This window comes from Lasiodiplodia theobromae (assembly GCF_012971845.1).
Source record: "Lasiodiplodia theobromae strain AM2As chromosome Unknown scaffold_20, whole genome shotgun sequence".
NCBI classification, from domain to species: Eukaryota; Fungi; Ascomycota; class Dothideomycetes; order Botryosphaeriales; family Botryosphaeriaceae; genus Lasiodiplodia; species Lasiodiplodia theobromae.
The window spans coordinates 462,675-477,759 of NW_023336409.1; the positions used below are offsets into that span (position 1 = coordinate 462,675).

Below are 15,085 nucleotides of genomic sequence, written 5' to 3' on the forward strand. Positions count from 1 at the left end.
TGGCCGCAGAGAGGCATCGGGTGGCGCCAAGACTCCACGTGTATACTTCGGAGGCACGAAAGCGAGCACCAAGGAGGCTCCGCAGGCCCAAATTAGCACCCGAACGAGAAATAAGCATGAGCGGTGGGGGTGGGCGTGGGCGCATCAGCCGCTGTGCGCTGGGGCGGATTCTGGAAGCTTCACGCGGCGGAAAGGACAGGTTGCAGAAAGCGCTATTGCGGCCACTGATGCACCGCCGAACCCTGGCGCTAGCCCGCTTTCGGCTGGATCAGAGGCGGCGACGCTGATTCTCCGGTGCTTGAGCTCCAGTCGAAAAGGCAACGGTGGTGACTTTACATAGCGCCTACATAAAGACCACCCCGGGCCGTCGCTACCTTTCCCACTTCACTCTCCCTCCCTTCTTTTCTCCGATCCGCCCTTGCGCTTGCAAGTGTGCTTTCTGTGATACCCTTTGTCTACTAACTGCGGCGACCGAGCTCTGCTCTTGAATCCATCTATTCTCCCCCACCGTCACCGTTCACAACCGCCGTTCGACATGGCTCGGCGGTCGGGAGGCGCGTCCTCGCGCTTCCAATGGACCACGGTCCTCTACCTCCTCCTTGTCATCTGCGCACCCATGGTGCTGCTCGGCAAGGCCCAGGCCCAGTCTGACGACAACGCCGTGAAGGGCCCCGTCATTGGTATCGATCTGGGAACCACATACTCGTGTGTTGGTGTGATGAAGGGCGGCAAGGTAGACATCATTGTCAACGATCAGGGTAACCGTATCACTCCTTCCTGGGTGGCTTTCACCGACGAGGAGCGTCTCATCGGCGACGCCGCGAAGAACCAATGTAAGTCACGTCCGGATCCCAGCTTCAATGCCAAAGCTCACACCTCCCGCAGACGCCTCGAACCCCGAACGCACCATTTTCGACATCAAGCGTCTTATCGGCCGCAAGTACAGCGAGAAGGATGTGCAGAACGACATCAAGCACTTCCCCTTCGGCGTCATCAACAAGAACGGCCAGCCCCGCGTCAAGGTCGATGTTAAGGGCGAGGAGAAGACCTTCACCCCCGAGGAGATCAGCGCCATGGTCCTGAGCAAGATGAAGGAGGTTGCCGAGAACTACCTCGGCGAGACCGTTACCAACGCCGTTGTTACGGTTCCCGCCTACTTCAACGACGCCCAGCGTGCCGCCACCAAGGACGCCGGCACCATTGCCGGTCTCAACGTTCTCCGTGTCGTCAACGAGCCCACCGCGGCCGCTCTGGCCTACGGCCTGGACAAGAAGGACGACAAGACGGAGCGCCAGATCATCGTCTACGATCTCGGTGGTGGTACTTTCGATGTTTCCATCCTGACTGTCGACGAGGGTGTTTTCGAGGTCCAGGCTACCGCTGGTGACACCCACCTTGGTGGTGAGGACTTTGACAACCGTGTCATCGACTACTTCGTCAAGCAGTACAACAAGAAGAACGGCGTCGACATCAGGAAGAACCAGAAGACCATGGGTAAGCTCAAGCGCGAGGTCGAGAAGGCCAAGCGTACTCTGTAAGTGCCACCGGACAGCCTTGAGAGGGAATTTCCACTAACGCTCCCCAGGTCCTCCCAGATGTCCACCAAGATCGAGATCGAGTCCTTCCACGACGGCAACGACTTCTCCGAGACCCTGACCCGCGCCAAGTTCGAGGAGCTCAACAACGATCTTTTCAAGAAGACCCTCAAGCCCGTTGAGCAGGTCCTGAAGGACGCCAAGCTCAAGAAGTCCGACATCGATGACATTGTGCTTGTAGGAGGCTCAACTCGCATTCCGAAGGTGCAGTCGATGCTCGAGGAGTTCTTTGGCAAGAAGGCCAGGAAGGACGTCAACCCCGATGAGGCTGTTGCCTTCGGTGCTGCCGTCCAGGGTGGTATTCTCGCCGGCGAGGAGGAGGCTTCCAGCGTCGTCCTCATGGATGTCAACCCTCTTACTCTCGGTATCGAGACCACCGGCGGTGTCATGACCCACCTGATCAAGCGTGGCACCACCATCCCTACCCGCAAGAGCCAGATCTTCTCGACTGCTGCTGATAACCAGCCCGTCGTCCTGATCCAGGTCTACGAGGGTGAGCGTTCGATGACCAAGGACAACAACCTCCTCGGCAAGTTCGAGCTCACTGGCATTCCTCCGGCTCCTCGTGGTGTTCCTCAGATTGAGGTCTCGTTCGAGCTCGACGCCAACGGAATTCTGAAGGTTTCCGCCGGTGACAAGGGTACTGGCAAGTCCGAGTCGATTACCATCACCAACGACAAGGGCCGCCTGAGCGCCGACGAGATCGAGCGCATGGTCGCCGAGGCTGAGAAGTATGCCGAGGAGGACAAGGCGACTCGCGAGAGGATCGAGGCTAGGAACAGCCTTGAGAACTACGCCTTCAGCCTCAAGAACCAGGTCAACGACGACGAGGGTCTTGGTGGCAAGATTGACGACGACGACAAGGAGACGGTAAGTTCCCAAACGCATAATGAAACTGGAGCTCGAACATTGGCTGACGTAACATGCTGCAGATCATGGAGGCTGTCAAGGAGGCTCAGGACTGGCTCGACGAGAACGCGGCTGAGGCCACCGCTGAGGACTTCGAGGAGCAGCGCGAGAAGCTGTCCAACGTGGCCTACCCCATCACCAGCAAGCTCTACAGCGGTGCTGGCGGTTCGCCTGATGACGATGATGAGCCCAGCGGCCACGATGAGTTGTAAGGGGCTGTGGGACGGAGAGAGAAAAGCTTTGTATAAAATTCTAGACAGCAATTTTTTGTTTCCTCGCGCCTTCAGGACTGTCACGGATCAGTAGGATAGGGAGTTCTATGGGGGATATGAATGGACGAGAGTTTTGCATTGCCTGAAACACCAGTCTAGTGTGATTAGCCGCCAGTGCGGTGTTTGGTGCATCCGTGGGCTGTGTGCTACGAGTACGAAGGTGGGTGTGGCGGTACGATGTGGCCGTGAGGGGACCCGGGTGGGTGGATGAGCAGATTATTGGCTCTCGGACGCCTCAAATGTTTTTTTGATGATGCGCTCATCTTAATGAGGTCACGGGTCGTTCCCAACGGCGGCGTGTCATGCGCAATCAGGAAGGCGATAGACGGCGTCGATTGTCATTTTAGCCGACTCCATAATCAATCAAGAAACAAGCCGTCTTCGGCAAGCTCGGGACACGATACGGTGGAGCCAGCAAATTTCGCGACGACGGGGTGTCGCAAAGGGAAAGCGGTCCAACGCGACCGACCGCTTTTGGAGATGCGCTGGGCGGCCGCGCGGATGTACTTGGCCGGGTCGAAATGGTTCGCGGTTGAGGCTCCTTGGCGGCCGGATGGCCGCTGGCCGGCCCACGGATGATGCGGTGGCTCGCAGGAGGGTTCACGTTGTGCTGTGACAAGCATCGCCAATGAGTGCGACGGAGGGGCCAGGAACAGGCTAGCGCTGCGGCTTCATGCGTGGAATCAGCCTGGGGTCGGCCCCGCCGCGGCCGTTGATTGGGCCCCGTGCTGGACGGGGCGCTTCAGAGGCGTTTGAGATAGTGGCCCCGGCGCAGGGCAGGGCCAGCAGCGGCGGGCGCGCGAGACGTCCAAGCCTGCGGCCTGCAAGGCTGCGACCTTCATTGCCGCCGACATTGCACATCGAAGAGCTGCTGCGACGCGGCCGCCCCATAAACCTTCAGCCTCCACCGCCCCTTCGCGCGCCTTTCCTTGAAGAGCCATTGTCCAACCGTCTCGGCGACAATCACTGACACGCCAGGCCTTTGTGCGCGCGACCGCGCCGCGACAAGCAAGCTCGCTGATCACCACATTCCTTTGTACTACATCCAACAATAGCCACTCATTGTGCGACGAGAAGCCAACCTTAACACTCAATCCAATCATGCCCCTCCTTATTTCCGCCCCGCGCCGTACATAGCCCACATTCCCTTCCTTCCGCCCCCGTCCATTCGATACAAGGATAACCACCGCCGCCGCCGCAAACAACTTGCGCCGCTTCCTTCTCACCCTCCTTCCGCCGACGGAATCGCAGCTGGACTGCTCGATCCGGCGCTCCCTGTTGCTCCATTCGCCTTGAGCGCTCGACGACTCACCACCCTCTCTTTACACAAGCCGACCTGCTTCAGCTGGCCTGAAGTAATCACTCTCCTTACTGTGCAACCACTCCCCTCCCGACATCGGGATAGCAGCCTATCATGGGTTGCTTTGGTCGCATCCGCGACCAGGAAAAGAACGTCCGCGAGGAACAGAAGTGGGATTATATCGTGCGTCGCTTCGCCCTGTCGCATCACCTTCGCATGCTCTGCTGACTGCCTCACAGACTCTCAGCGACTTCACCTCCTCGTCATGGAAATCCAAACTCTCCTACCTCTGGCTGTGGATCCTTAGCGGCATCACCATTGCCGTCTACGCCGCCGACACCTTCACTGCCGTCAACCTGCTCGTCTTCAACAAATGGTCCAGCCAGGTCGACCCGGCCATCGACTTCAACGTGTCCAAGTGGATCTCCGTCGGCTGTATCATCCTCTCCTGGGTTCTCGCTGCTTTTGCCTGGCTCCGTGCCTTCCGCGTCATGCGCGGTGGCGGCGTCGCCGACAGCTACCTCGACCCGCTGGCCGCCACGCTCCAGAGTTCTCGTATATATTCCGGCGGACATGGCTGGAGGCGTTTCCTCGTCTTCGCCGAACTGACCAAGTCTAAGAAGGGTGTCGATTACATTGCGCTTTTCGTGTACTTTTCGTTCAAGGGTGCCTTCCGCATTTGCTTGGCCGAAGGCCCGCGCCAAGTCGTCAACGCTGTCACGCTCTGGGCTGCCATGAAAGCCGACCTGCTTCCCGAGGGAGACCATGCCGCAACCGATGGACATTCGTCGTTTGAGCAATTCTGGTTCAACATCAAGCTGCTTGCGAACGAGCAAAAGGAACAGGCCGTCATTCTCTCATCCATGTTGTTCACTTTGGTCATTTGGGTCATTGCCGTCCTAGGTCTGATCTTGGCTGGCGTGCTCTACGTTCTCTTCCTCTGGCACTACATTCCTTCGGTCGACGGCACCTTGGCAAACTACTGCAGACGCAAGGTTGACAAGAGACTGGAACGTGTCGTTAGCAAGAAGGTCCAGCAAGCTTTGGAAAAGCAGGAAAAGAAGATCAGGAAGGAGGAAGAGGATGCGGCTCGGGCGGCAGCGGCGAAGATGCAAATGCAGAATGGCGGCGCGCCTCCCAAGGAGAAGAAGGTTTTGCAAAGCAAGCACTCTCGTCCCGAATTGGTCCCGAGGAAGCCTACTCTGCCTCAACTGGGAGGCTTGGACAGAACCAACACCCAGTCGTCCGTCTCGACTCTTCCCGCTTACTCTTCGCAACCGCCGTCTCGACCCGCCACTTCCAATACCAACCGTTCCCGTGCGCCGACGCTCCCCAACGTCAGCGAAGATGATTTCCGTCCCGGCGGTCCTGTTAGGACCAACACTTCGTCCTCCGGCTGGTCTGCTCAGAGTTACGGCTCGAATGCTCCGCTGCTCAGCAGTGCGGGCGACATGGGAGAATCCACGCCGCCTCCGCTTCCTCCGCTGCCGATGACGATGCCGGTGACTCGTGAGCGTTCTTTGACGAACGGCTCTCAAGGTCGCTCCTACACGCCTCAAGGTCCTCCGCCCCAGTCTCGTGGAACCCCAGGTCCTATGGGTCCTCCTCAACCTCGCGGTACTCCTGGCCCTATGGGTCCTCCACCTCAATCTCGCGGAACTCCAGGTCCTATGGGACCTCCATTCCAGGCTCGCGGAACCCCAGGCCCTATGGGCCCTGGTCCTATGGGTCCTGGTCCTATGGGCCCTGGCCCCAACGGATACTACCCGCCACCGAGATCCAACACTGCCTTCAGCGCTGGACAGCCGCCCCGCTCGTATAGCCCGATGGACATGCCTCCCATGCAAGGTCGTAACTCGCCTGCTGTTGGTCCCAACGGTTATGGACCGAACGGCTTCGGGCCGAACGCGTATGGGCCTCCGCCTCAAGCACGGAGCTCGCCCGGGCCAGGCATGATGCGTCAAAACACCGGCTATAGCATGAACGACGGCTACGGTATGCCCCCGCCTGGCCCCGTGCGTACAAACACTGGCATGGGCCCCATGGGCCGTGGCGCGGCTGGTCCTTCCCCACTTGGAAACCCTGACTTTGATCCTTATGGCCGTCAATCTCCGGCGATGTATACGCCTGACGCGTATGAGATGCAATACCAGCAGCGCCCCGCCATGATGCAACAAGATGCTCCTCGTTCTGATTACAACGGCGGCTACAACGGTAACGGTGGATACGCCATCAACATGGATGACTACGATCCGTTCCGCGCTGGTACCCCTGCGCAAGCGCCCGTTCCTGCTGCAAACATGGCTCGTCCGCCCTCGCCTAGCAACGCTTCGACTGTTTCGGTCTCGACAAACTTCACCCAGGGCGGTAGCTATGTGGCATTCAACCCTCACCAGAACAACTCGACGCCTGTCTCGCAGAACTACGCTAGCAATGTGTCGCCTGTTCCTGAGCACGCAAGTGCCATGCCGCAGGACAGTGGCCATGCCCGACAGGGTAGCAATGGCCAGCAGAGCACTCACAGCCGTCAGGGCAGCTCTGGTCAGCGGAGCACGCACAGCCGCCAGAGCAGCGCGGGTCAGCGCAGCAACCACAGCAGACAGGGCAGCTACGGCCAGCACAGCAGCCACAGCCGCCAGAACAGCGAGGACCGCGAGCTCCGCCAGACTCGCGGCTCTCGCAACTTCTCGATCCCTGCTAGGTCGCAGCAGCCGATTGGTCCGATCAAGAGGAGAGCGACGGAGCCTACGCAGCCGCAGGAGCCGCATCTTGAGGCGTATGAGCAACGTCCATCGACTGCTGGTGGCCGGAGTCGGGATCCGTCCCCGGAAAACTGGCGCAGGGTTATCTAATTGACTCGGCGTGTGAGCAGCCGCCGACATAGGTGATAATGATGGTGCGTCTTTTCCACCAAAAAAGCTTCTCCTCTGCTGGTTTTCAGACTCGTGATACCCTTCATCGCCTGATACCCAAACTCTTTTTTTTTCCTTTGCCTTTATACACTTCGAACACTGCGACGACTCTTAATGATCAATATTTGATGGGAAAGAAAAAGGCTTGCTGAGATTATTTTTTCTCTACGTGGAGGGGGGTTTGATAGAGTTTTATACCACACTACGTTCGTTTGAAATCGGGAATTGGGGAGGTCGATCGTCGCCTTTTTATTTCCTCACTTGTGTTTGTACAGCTTTTTTTCCTTTATGGATAGAGAACTCAGCGCGACTGCTGCTGTAAAATCATCATCATCTCCTTGCTGCATTCGATTATTATTGCTTTCTGCCTGTTCCCGTGTCTGGTGCTGGTTTGCGAATCGGTGCATTGCTCGCTCGTCTTCTCGTTTCAGATGGCGCAAGCGCTGATCTTGGTGTTTAGCAGACTCGTGTGAGGTCATAAGGTTCCTTTTTATCGATTCCTTTTCACCGCGCGGTGCTCTGAGAGAGCATCATCACGCCGTGCGCGAATTCAAGTCGGGCTCTCGCGCAAAGGCCGGAGTCATCGGATTTGTGGTGGTGGTGGTGAGAGGTGGTGCCATACTCCGTGGGGGAGAAGCTGGGGCGGCTTGATCGAGAGGGAAGCACGGTGGAGATTTCGGGCCCCGGAGCGAGTGGAGGCCTCAATCATCACAGCGTGGAGACAACATGTTCGCCTTATCAGAAAACAACTCACAGTCGGTGAGTAGCGTTCAGGGTAACGCTCCCGCGTCTTTTTCGTGGTGTTGGGACCCTATCTCCAAGATGCGATGCGGCTCCGCTATGGATGGGTCGGCACGGCAGATTGACTCGGCGCAGGGGTACGCCGCTGTTGTCGCCGCGTGCGCTTTTGCAAACAGTGGCGTACTTTCTGAGGCTTTTTGTGTTCCCATCATGACATGAGAATCTTGTCAGGGGATGAGACTGAAGCGGAAGAGGAAAGCGGGAACAGGTGAGCTTCAATCACATGCTGTCTCTGGCTGGGCCCCGGTTCCGTCTTCTTTTCGCTTCCCGGTTCTTTTACGTCTCAAAAAAGGCGCACAGTCCACAGATGCACTATCTTGAGCTAAACTGACCGGCCGCAGGGGGCCGTGGGTGGGGTGGCAAGATCTCACAAAGAGAAGGGAACAACGAAGATGATACTATCATGGCGGAATGAAGCGCGATGACGCAGCATGGGTCGCGATAATCCGGTACGCCTATCCGGGAGCGAAGATTGGCCGCTCGCCGTTTGCGCCGTCAGCCGCATTCAAAGAAAAATTAATGGCGCGCGAAGGCATGCGGCGGCGGCCCGTTGACCGGCCATCTACAGTCCCCTCTCTCGCTCATGTCATGGGTAGCTGAAGCCATCGTCCGGACGTGTATGTAGAATTAAAAATTCGACATTCTCGTCCTGACGATAGCTTCAGCTACCCATGACATGAGCAAAAAACAAATCCACGCTAGCCATCGGCTGCAAGAGGGGATTGTACTTTGCGATGGACGGGATGTGCCCTGCGTCGCCGCTGCTGTCGTGTGCCGCTTGCCGTGTCGCCTTGTTGACAGCTGGCTGCCGCGCGGATCAGGTACGGGGAACAATGACGCAAAGCGCCTTACGACGACACACGTCCTTCTCGAACATCGTTCCATCGTCCCCTAGCACGGGCAACGGCCACATTCGATAACGCCCGTGTACTTTCCCCCCCTCCGCTATCGCAGTCGTATCGAGCGCTTTCCTTCGGCTCTTCCGTGCCTAGGTTTCTGGCTTCTCGATCTCTCGCTTTTCTTTATCCCCACATTAACCTCGGCATGGGGGCGGCAACTCACCACCCGTACCCCACGTGTTGACTTCAGCTGCCAGTGCGCGGCCGCACATCAGCCGAGACCTGGCCGAGGACCTTGCTGAAGCGACCCGGCGTCTCTGTGGGTCCCGGATGGAAGGGAAAGACATCATTGCCAGCAATGGCGAGCGACGTGATTCGCCGACAAGGCCGCAATGGAGAGGTCCCCGCCGCTGCTGTTGGCCCATATCGTCATCCTTCCCGGATGATGTGAGGATGTCCACTATCAAGGGGACCCTTTTTTGCCCCTCACTAAAATAATTCGCGCGTCCTTAAGCTTGCGGGTAAAAGAGACTAGGTTGCTAAGAGAACCCTGGATCTTGCCGGCGACGCCTCCCCCCTTTGGAAAGGACGTGTGTAGGTGGGGCGTGGCGTGTATGGTCGTGTGTGTATAAAGAGCGTCTGCCCACCTCTCGCCCTTTCGTCCGGTATCGCCTGTTAAAAGGGAGGCCTGCTGTCCGTTTGTCTCTTCTTCCTCTGTCTTCAAATCCTTTTGCTTTTGGAGCATCGCCGCCCGATCAGACCATCTCCTGAGTGCTGTTGCTTTATCCTTCCCTGGCTTCGATTCCTACGCCCGACGATTAGATACCCCAAGCTCTTTCACCGGTCAAACCAGCCGTTTTCCAACCTCCTGAACACCCTCCCGTCATCCTCCCAAGAGATTTTTTAAAAAGTAAAAAAAAAAACCAAAACCACAACCATGGCCGTCACCGCCTCCATCAACCCCCCGGCCGCCGCCCCCGGCACCAAAATCAACGGCACCACCACCGACGCCACCATCAACGGCAAGCCCCTCGCCAACGGCGCCCTGTCCACCGCCCCCACCGACAAGGACCTCGCCTCCCTCCTGACGGTCCACCACGGGCCCAACTACACGACCAAGGCCGTCTCCAACGTCTCGCTGCCCCCCAACGCCGTCTTCGCGCGCATCACCCTGGCCACCGCCGCGCCGGCGCCCGTCTACACGACGGTGCAGTGCGGCGCCGACGCGCACGTCGAGCTGAACAGCGACCTGCGCTACATCAACCACTCGTGCGAGCCGAACCTGATCTTCGACATGGACGCCATGGAGGTGCGCGTCAACCCGCTGCTCGAGGACGGGTTGAAGGAAGGTGACGAACTCACCTTTTTCTACCCCAGCACCGAGTGGGTCATGGACCGCGGCTTCGAGTGCCAGTGCGCCGCCCCGGCGTGTCTGGGCTACATCGAGGGCGCCAAGGCGCTGGATGAGCGCACCCTGAGCAGGTACTGGGTGTCGAGGCACATCCGCGAGATGCGCGAGAGGCAGAAGATTGAGAAGATTAGTAAGAGGGTGAGCAGTGGGGGGTTGGATGCGCTTGGTGGGAAGATGCCGTTGGGTTTTAGGAGTGTCGCTGGCGGTGGTCTTGTGTAAGTTGGGGGGGTTCGTTTGAAGGGGTGTGGAGTGCATGGTGGGGAGTTTAATGTTGTTTCTTGGGTTGCGGCGGGCTGTTGAAGAAGCATAGCGTTGCGTTGGTTGTTGAGCATGGGGAGGGCATAGATGGTGTCAGGGAGTTTCCTTCGTGTTGTCAGCTTGTTTCTTTTTTTTTTTTTTTGCAACGGCAGTGGATGACTCTACTCTTATTTTGCTGCTGCCCAGAGAGGTATGAATGCAATTCATGGAAGGACATCACGTACCCGTGTCCCTTACGCAAACCTTTTCCCAATGCCTCGATTGAATTGACGCTACTCCGGCATGCCTAGAGATGAGCGAGAGACAGCGAGATATCTCGACTGCGGTAGGTTTCAAGAGAAACGATCATCTCGACTTACGTGGACTGTATATCGTGAAAATATAAAAGCTAACGGTGAACGGCACGAAATAAAGAATTATCACATAGTCGTGGCGCAAGCCTCAATCAACCACAACATCACCAGCATATATTAATGAGCGATGAGCATCCCTTTTTGCCAATTCTCCTAAGAAACTCCCCGACGAGCCGTCCTCCCTCTCTCGGGTAAATCCCCGACTTCCACCCCTCTGCCAATACTGACGATCATCCACATACGTAGAGCCCATTAAAAATAATTTCAAATGATAGAAAGGCTTATCGCCGCCTCGACATCCCCGCTGCTGCCGTTCCGTTCCGTTCCCTGCTCGCCTTAACATCACTACTAACACCCCCCTGGTACTTGCCACCACCGGCCGGCCCGTCCACGGGGCTGCCTCGCCACTACTACTCTCTCCCTCCCTTCCTATCTACGCGCCGTTCCATACCGTACCCTTATCGTGTGTGTGCCGCGTGGCGCGCGCCGCATCGAGCCGTGCCGCGCCTAGTCTACTCCACATTTTTGCTTTTGTTCTCTTCTTTGACCGCCCTCATCACGGACCAAACGCCGAAACTCAATCTCGTTTCGAGATCTCATGTACGTACGATCGATCTCCTTCCCGCCGTATGTGGTACAGATGGGGTATTACATCCGAAGGCTAGTGTTGATTTGTTTTTTTTTTCGCTCATGTTGAAGCTATCACCCGGACGAGAATGTTGAATGAAAAATTATACGTACACGTCCGGACGATAGCTTCACCTACGCATATTTTGCTTAACTTTCTTTTAAAACAAAAAATCTGAGGGATAGTTACTCTAGATTCGAGGGTCCTGCTATTCTTCGCGCTAGCCTCCGGCTGCAATACACCGCTGCACATACATACATGGTGCATGTGGTCCAAGAGGCCAAGCAAAGGGCAAATGCAAGTACGTAAGTGTGATAAGGGTGTGTCTATGTCATGCACGGTATGTGGTGGTGGGGGAGGAGCCGTGCGCGCTTTGTCTCGCTGCTCGATTGATTGACCTGCATATGACATGGGAAAAAAAGCAAAAATATGGAGAGCGGGGGAGATGAGGGGCGGGGGACGGAGGAAAAGAAGCGGGAAGGGGGGAAATACGGGCAACGGAGACACCGGAGGCAAGAGAGAAGCGGCTGCTGCAGCAGCGGAGGAGGCGGCGGCTAGCACGGGGGCCCTGAAACCTGCGTGTGCTTGACGGAGAACGCCTCTTCCGGCCGGAATAAGCTCCGGTCGATTTTTTTTCCTCTGTGCGTCTTTTTTTTTTCGCGCTCAGCTGGGCGGGTGTTGAGCATTCCGGGGAATGGATGACGCGGTCTAGATTTACGGAGCGGAGAATTGGAACAGGAGGCAAACAGGAAAAATCAAAAAGAAAATAAATCGGGAAAGGCTGGACTGGAGGTTATCATGGGTTCGCCTGAGAGTATGACGAGCTCTCGTGAAGTCCTTGGGGAAAGATTGAGGGAGGCAAAAGCACGAGGGCAAGAGAGCGGCGGCGAAGACGCGTCAGTCAGACCAGAGCACAGCGGCAGCTGATCTATATTGTTTCCGGGGAGACCGACCATGCGCGGGTCGCGGATCTGACGCCGAGCATTGTTGCCTATGTGCTGTCATCTTGTATGATGCTGCTCTGCCTCGTCTCGTATGCTGTGTCAGCTGTCACTTGTCACTTGCTCAGCCGCGCTCCCCCCGTTCCTTCCTCCTCGTGCTGCTGCCGCTGCCGCTGACGCTGCTTGCCAACGTACAGGTTGCAGGATTTCCCAGCCAGGCGGCAAATGCTCTCTCCTTGAATTTCCGGCCGCCCGTCAAAAGCTGGTCGTGTCGTCCCGGCGGAGCGGTGCCTGGGTACGGGATATGCGACGACGACGCATTAGCCCCCAGGCAGGGTACAGGCGACAAAACCGCATACCCGTAACACTAGACCACTGCCCCCCCAAAAAAGACAGGGGGCTGGAGATCTTGCTGCAACCCCGTCGTCGCCACCAGATCACGCTTCTATCACTCCACCAACCCAATACCTCGTCACTCACCACCCCCACCACCCCCGCCGTCCCAACGCCTATCGTGCATCTGCAGGGAGAGCAGGACGAGGAAGGATGAGACGGGCGGCAAATTAGGAGCTCCGGTCCGGTCCAAGAGGCACAAGGCAATCTAAATACTCTCCAAATACCCGGCCGCCGGTACTCACTCCAGCAAGCATCCGCTAACATGTACAGGCAATGAAATATATGTATACATATGTATACACATACCATTGCATTGGGTTCCTTCCTTCCTCCCCGACGCAGCTACCCATCTCCCTACACGACGACGACGGAATATGCGCGAGACCGCCTGACTCGAGCCTGACAAGGTTTACTCGGAGATGTTGAGGCAGTACGGAGAAAAGGAGTTTTCGTCCAAGCCTTGGATCTGGCGGGGATGGACTCACGGGTCATGCAGGAAGGAAGGAAAGGATGGACGGATGGTGATAAGGACTGCAAAAGAGGGAATAGTGCTGCACAAAATGGCGGTTGCGATGCTGGAATCATGGCAGCGGGTGCGCCGATCGAGAACGAGTTGATTCATAGAGGCAGAAAAAAGATGGCATTATACACCGCCAGTGTATTCAAATTATTGATCCACTACTTACTACGTACACTCATATACAACCTGCTTTTTCTATCTTTTTCATTTTTTCGTTTCTAAAATTTTCCAACGATGGTAGTCACCACGAAGGTCGAGATCAAAAAAGCAAAAGCGACGGATATACCCTGAAAGGTGGAGAACATATGAAAAGGAATACCAAAGTGGCAACTGCTGCTTTGCCGGTATCACCGTCGACATTGCCATCCTTTCCTTTTCGGAAACGGACTGACCCAATGCGTTGTCTGATAACAGGACAATCGCATCAGCTGCGGTGGTGGACTGAAGTGACGACAAACACACGTTCAATTAATCTTTGAGTTAGGGCTTCGCGCTCACCGCACCATCATCATATGAGTGTGGGAGGAAATTGGGAAAGGAGCAGCACCGAGATCCAGCCTGCCGGAGTAAAAAAGACGCATCTCTAAACGTCATGACCAGGTTAGGGATGGCTTTCCCATCGAAACGGACGCTCCGCCGGGCCGGCCCCAGAAAGTGGCCTCATTCACACACCTGAGGGGTAAGGCTTCATTGCACGACAAGAAATATTTATTGGGGAGGGGCAGGTGAAAAAGGCTGAACCTGAAACAAGGGTGACACGGCATGTGGGATCGCGGACTCGGCGGGGGGGGGGGGGATGAAAGGGAAATGGGAATGAGAAGGGATCTAGTCGACGGAAGATCGACGAGATTTTCCTTTTTTGCATTCCGCGCGCCCATGGCCCCATGGTGCTGCTCCCTCCCCCGGCGTAAACAAGGCAGACGCACACGCACGTACCGTGACGCACAACACGCGCACACACAAGAGTTCCCATCGGACGTGCGTTTTGCATGCGTCTTGCCTTGCATGGATTGCTTGTTGCCGAAGAAGCAAAAAAAGAAGCGAAAGTAGGACCGCATGATTGGGAGAGGGATGGAGAGATGCCCAAAGGAAAAACAAAGCATCTAGATCAGGGTCCACGGAGAAAGCAAGGAGTGAATGATCGACAACGGGGTGGAGCGTTGTCGAAGAAGTAACGTGATGATGACAGCAGCGAGATGGGGGAGAAGATGCAAGATCTGGACATTGGGCTGACCCTGTTGCCGCTTAGCTGCATGTGGAATACGAATGGAAAGTTGGGCGAAGGAATAATGCCGAACACTGACTGGTCGAAAGCAGGCAGCCGGCGTGGCGGGGGAGAGGACTCGAGCGTGAGCATGCTGCTGTACTCTTGCATTCGAGCCCATTGAGAAAAAAGATCAGCGTGACCGGCACTCTGCAGGAACAGCGCAGCGGGAGCAACACACCACAGACGCCGTGTCGACATACCGTGTCGGTGTCGGTCAAGACTGGGAGGAGGAGGTGCAGCACGCGCCGAAGGTCCGGTTGGCCGGACTGCTGCTCGCCCTGCCAGCAGCCGCTTGGTGCAGAAAAGCATGCCGCCCAGCGGGCCGGCAAAGAGAGAGCGAGCAACCCGGTTTAGGAAATGGCAGAAGGTAGCATTGCAGACGAAACACGAGGAGCTCGCGCAGGCGGCCGGCGGCAGCAAGCAGCAAACGAGCAACACAAGATTTCATGGAAACCAAAAGCGACAGTGAAACCAAACGTTGTCTGTCCACGGAAAAAACGTGGTGCATGATAGAAAATATCCAGCGCACACGAGAAGGAGAGACAGACAGGCAGACAGGCAGCCCAGCCAGCCCAACCCAGCCTGACACACGCACACACACGCGCGCACTGACCGATACCGGATGCTGCGTTTGTGCTCCCATTGCCCACTCCTCCCCCGCTCTTCCAATTAACTGCCGCCGG

The 15,085-nt window shown here is 56.8% G+C and overlaps 3 protein-coding genes across 3 annotated transcripts; all 3 read left to right on the forward strand.

The window, feature by feature from the left end:
• Positions 1 to 535: 535 nt before the first annotated feature.
• Positions 536 to 2,716, forward strand: LTHEOB_6921 (HSP70 chaperone protein; the record flags this gene model as incomplete). Its single annotated transcript, XM_035516230.1, has 4 exons — positions 536 to 833; positions 886 to 1,534; positions 1,586 to 2,465; positions 2,528 to 2,716. The coding sequence occupies 4 exons, from the start codon at positions 536 to 538 to the stop codon at positions 2,714 to 2,716; spliced, it is 2,016 nt and encodes a 671-aa protein (XP_035371888.1).
• Positions 2,717 to 4,190: 1,474 nt separating this feature from the next.
• On the forward strand, positions 4,191 to 6,928 carry LTHEOB_6922 (Pheromone-regulated membrane protein; the record flags this gene model as incomplete). Its single annotated transcript, XM_035516231.1, has 3 exons — positions 4,191 to 4,259; positions 4,316 to 6,852; positions 6,919 to 6,928. The coding sequence occupies 3 exons, from the start codon at positions 4,191 to 4,193 to the stop codon at positions 6,926 to 6,928; spliced, it is 2,616 nt and encodes an 871-aa protein (XP_035371889.1).
• A 2,637-nt stretch (positions 6,929 to 9,565) lies between these two features.
• LTHEOB_6923 (Galactose-proton symport) lies at positions 9,566 to 10,258 on the forward strand (the record flags this gene model as incomplete). Its single annotated transcript, XM_035516232.1, has 1 exon — positions 9,566 to 10,258. One exon carries the CDS (start codon positions 9,566 to 9,568, stop codon positions 10,256 to 10,258), a length of 693 nt encoding a protein of 230 aa, XP_035371890.1.
• Positions 10,259 to 15,085: the final 4,827 nt, after the last annotated feature.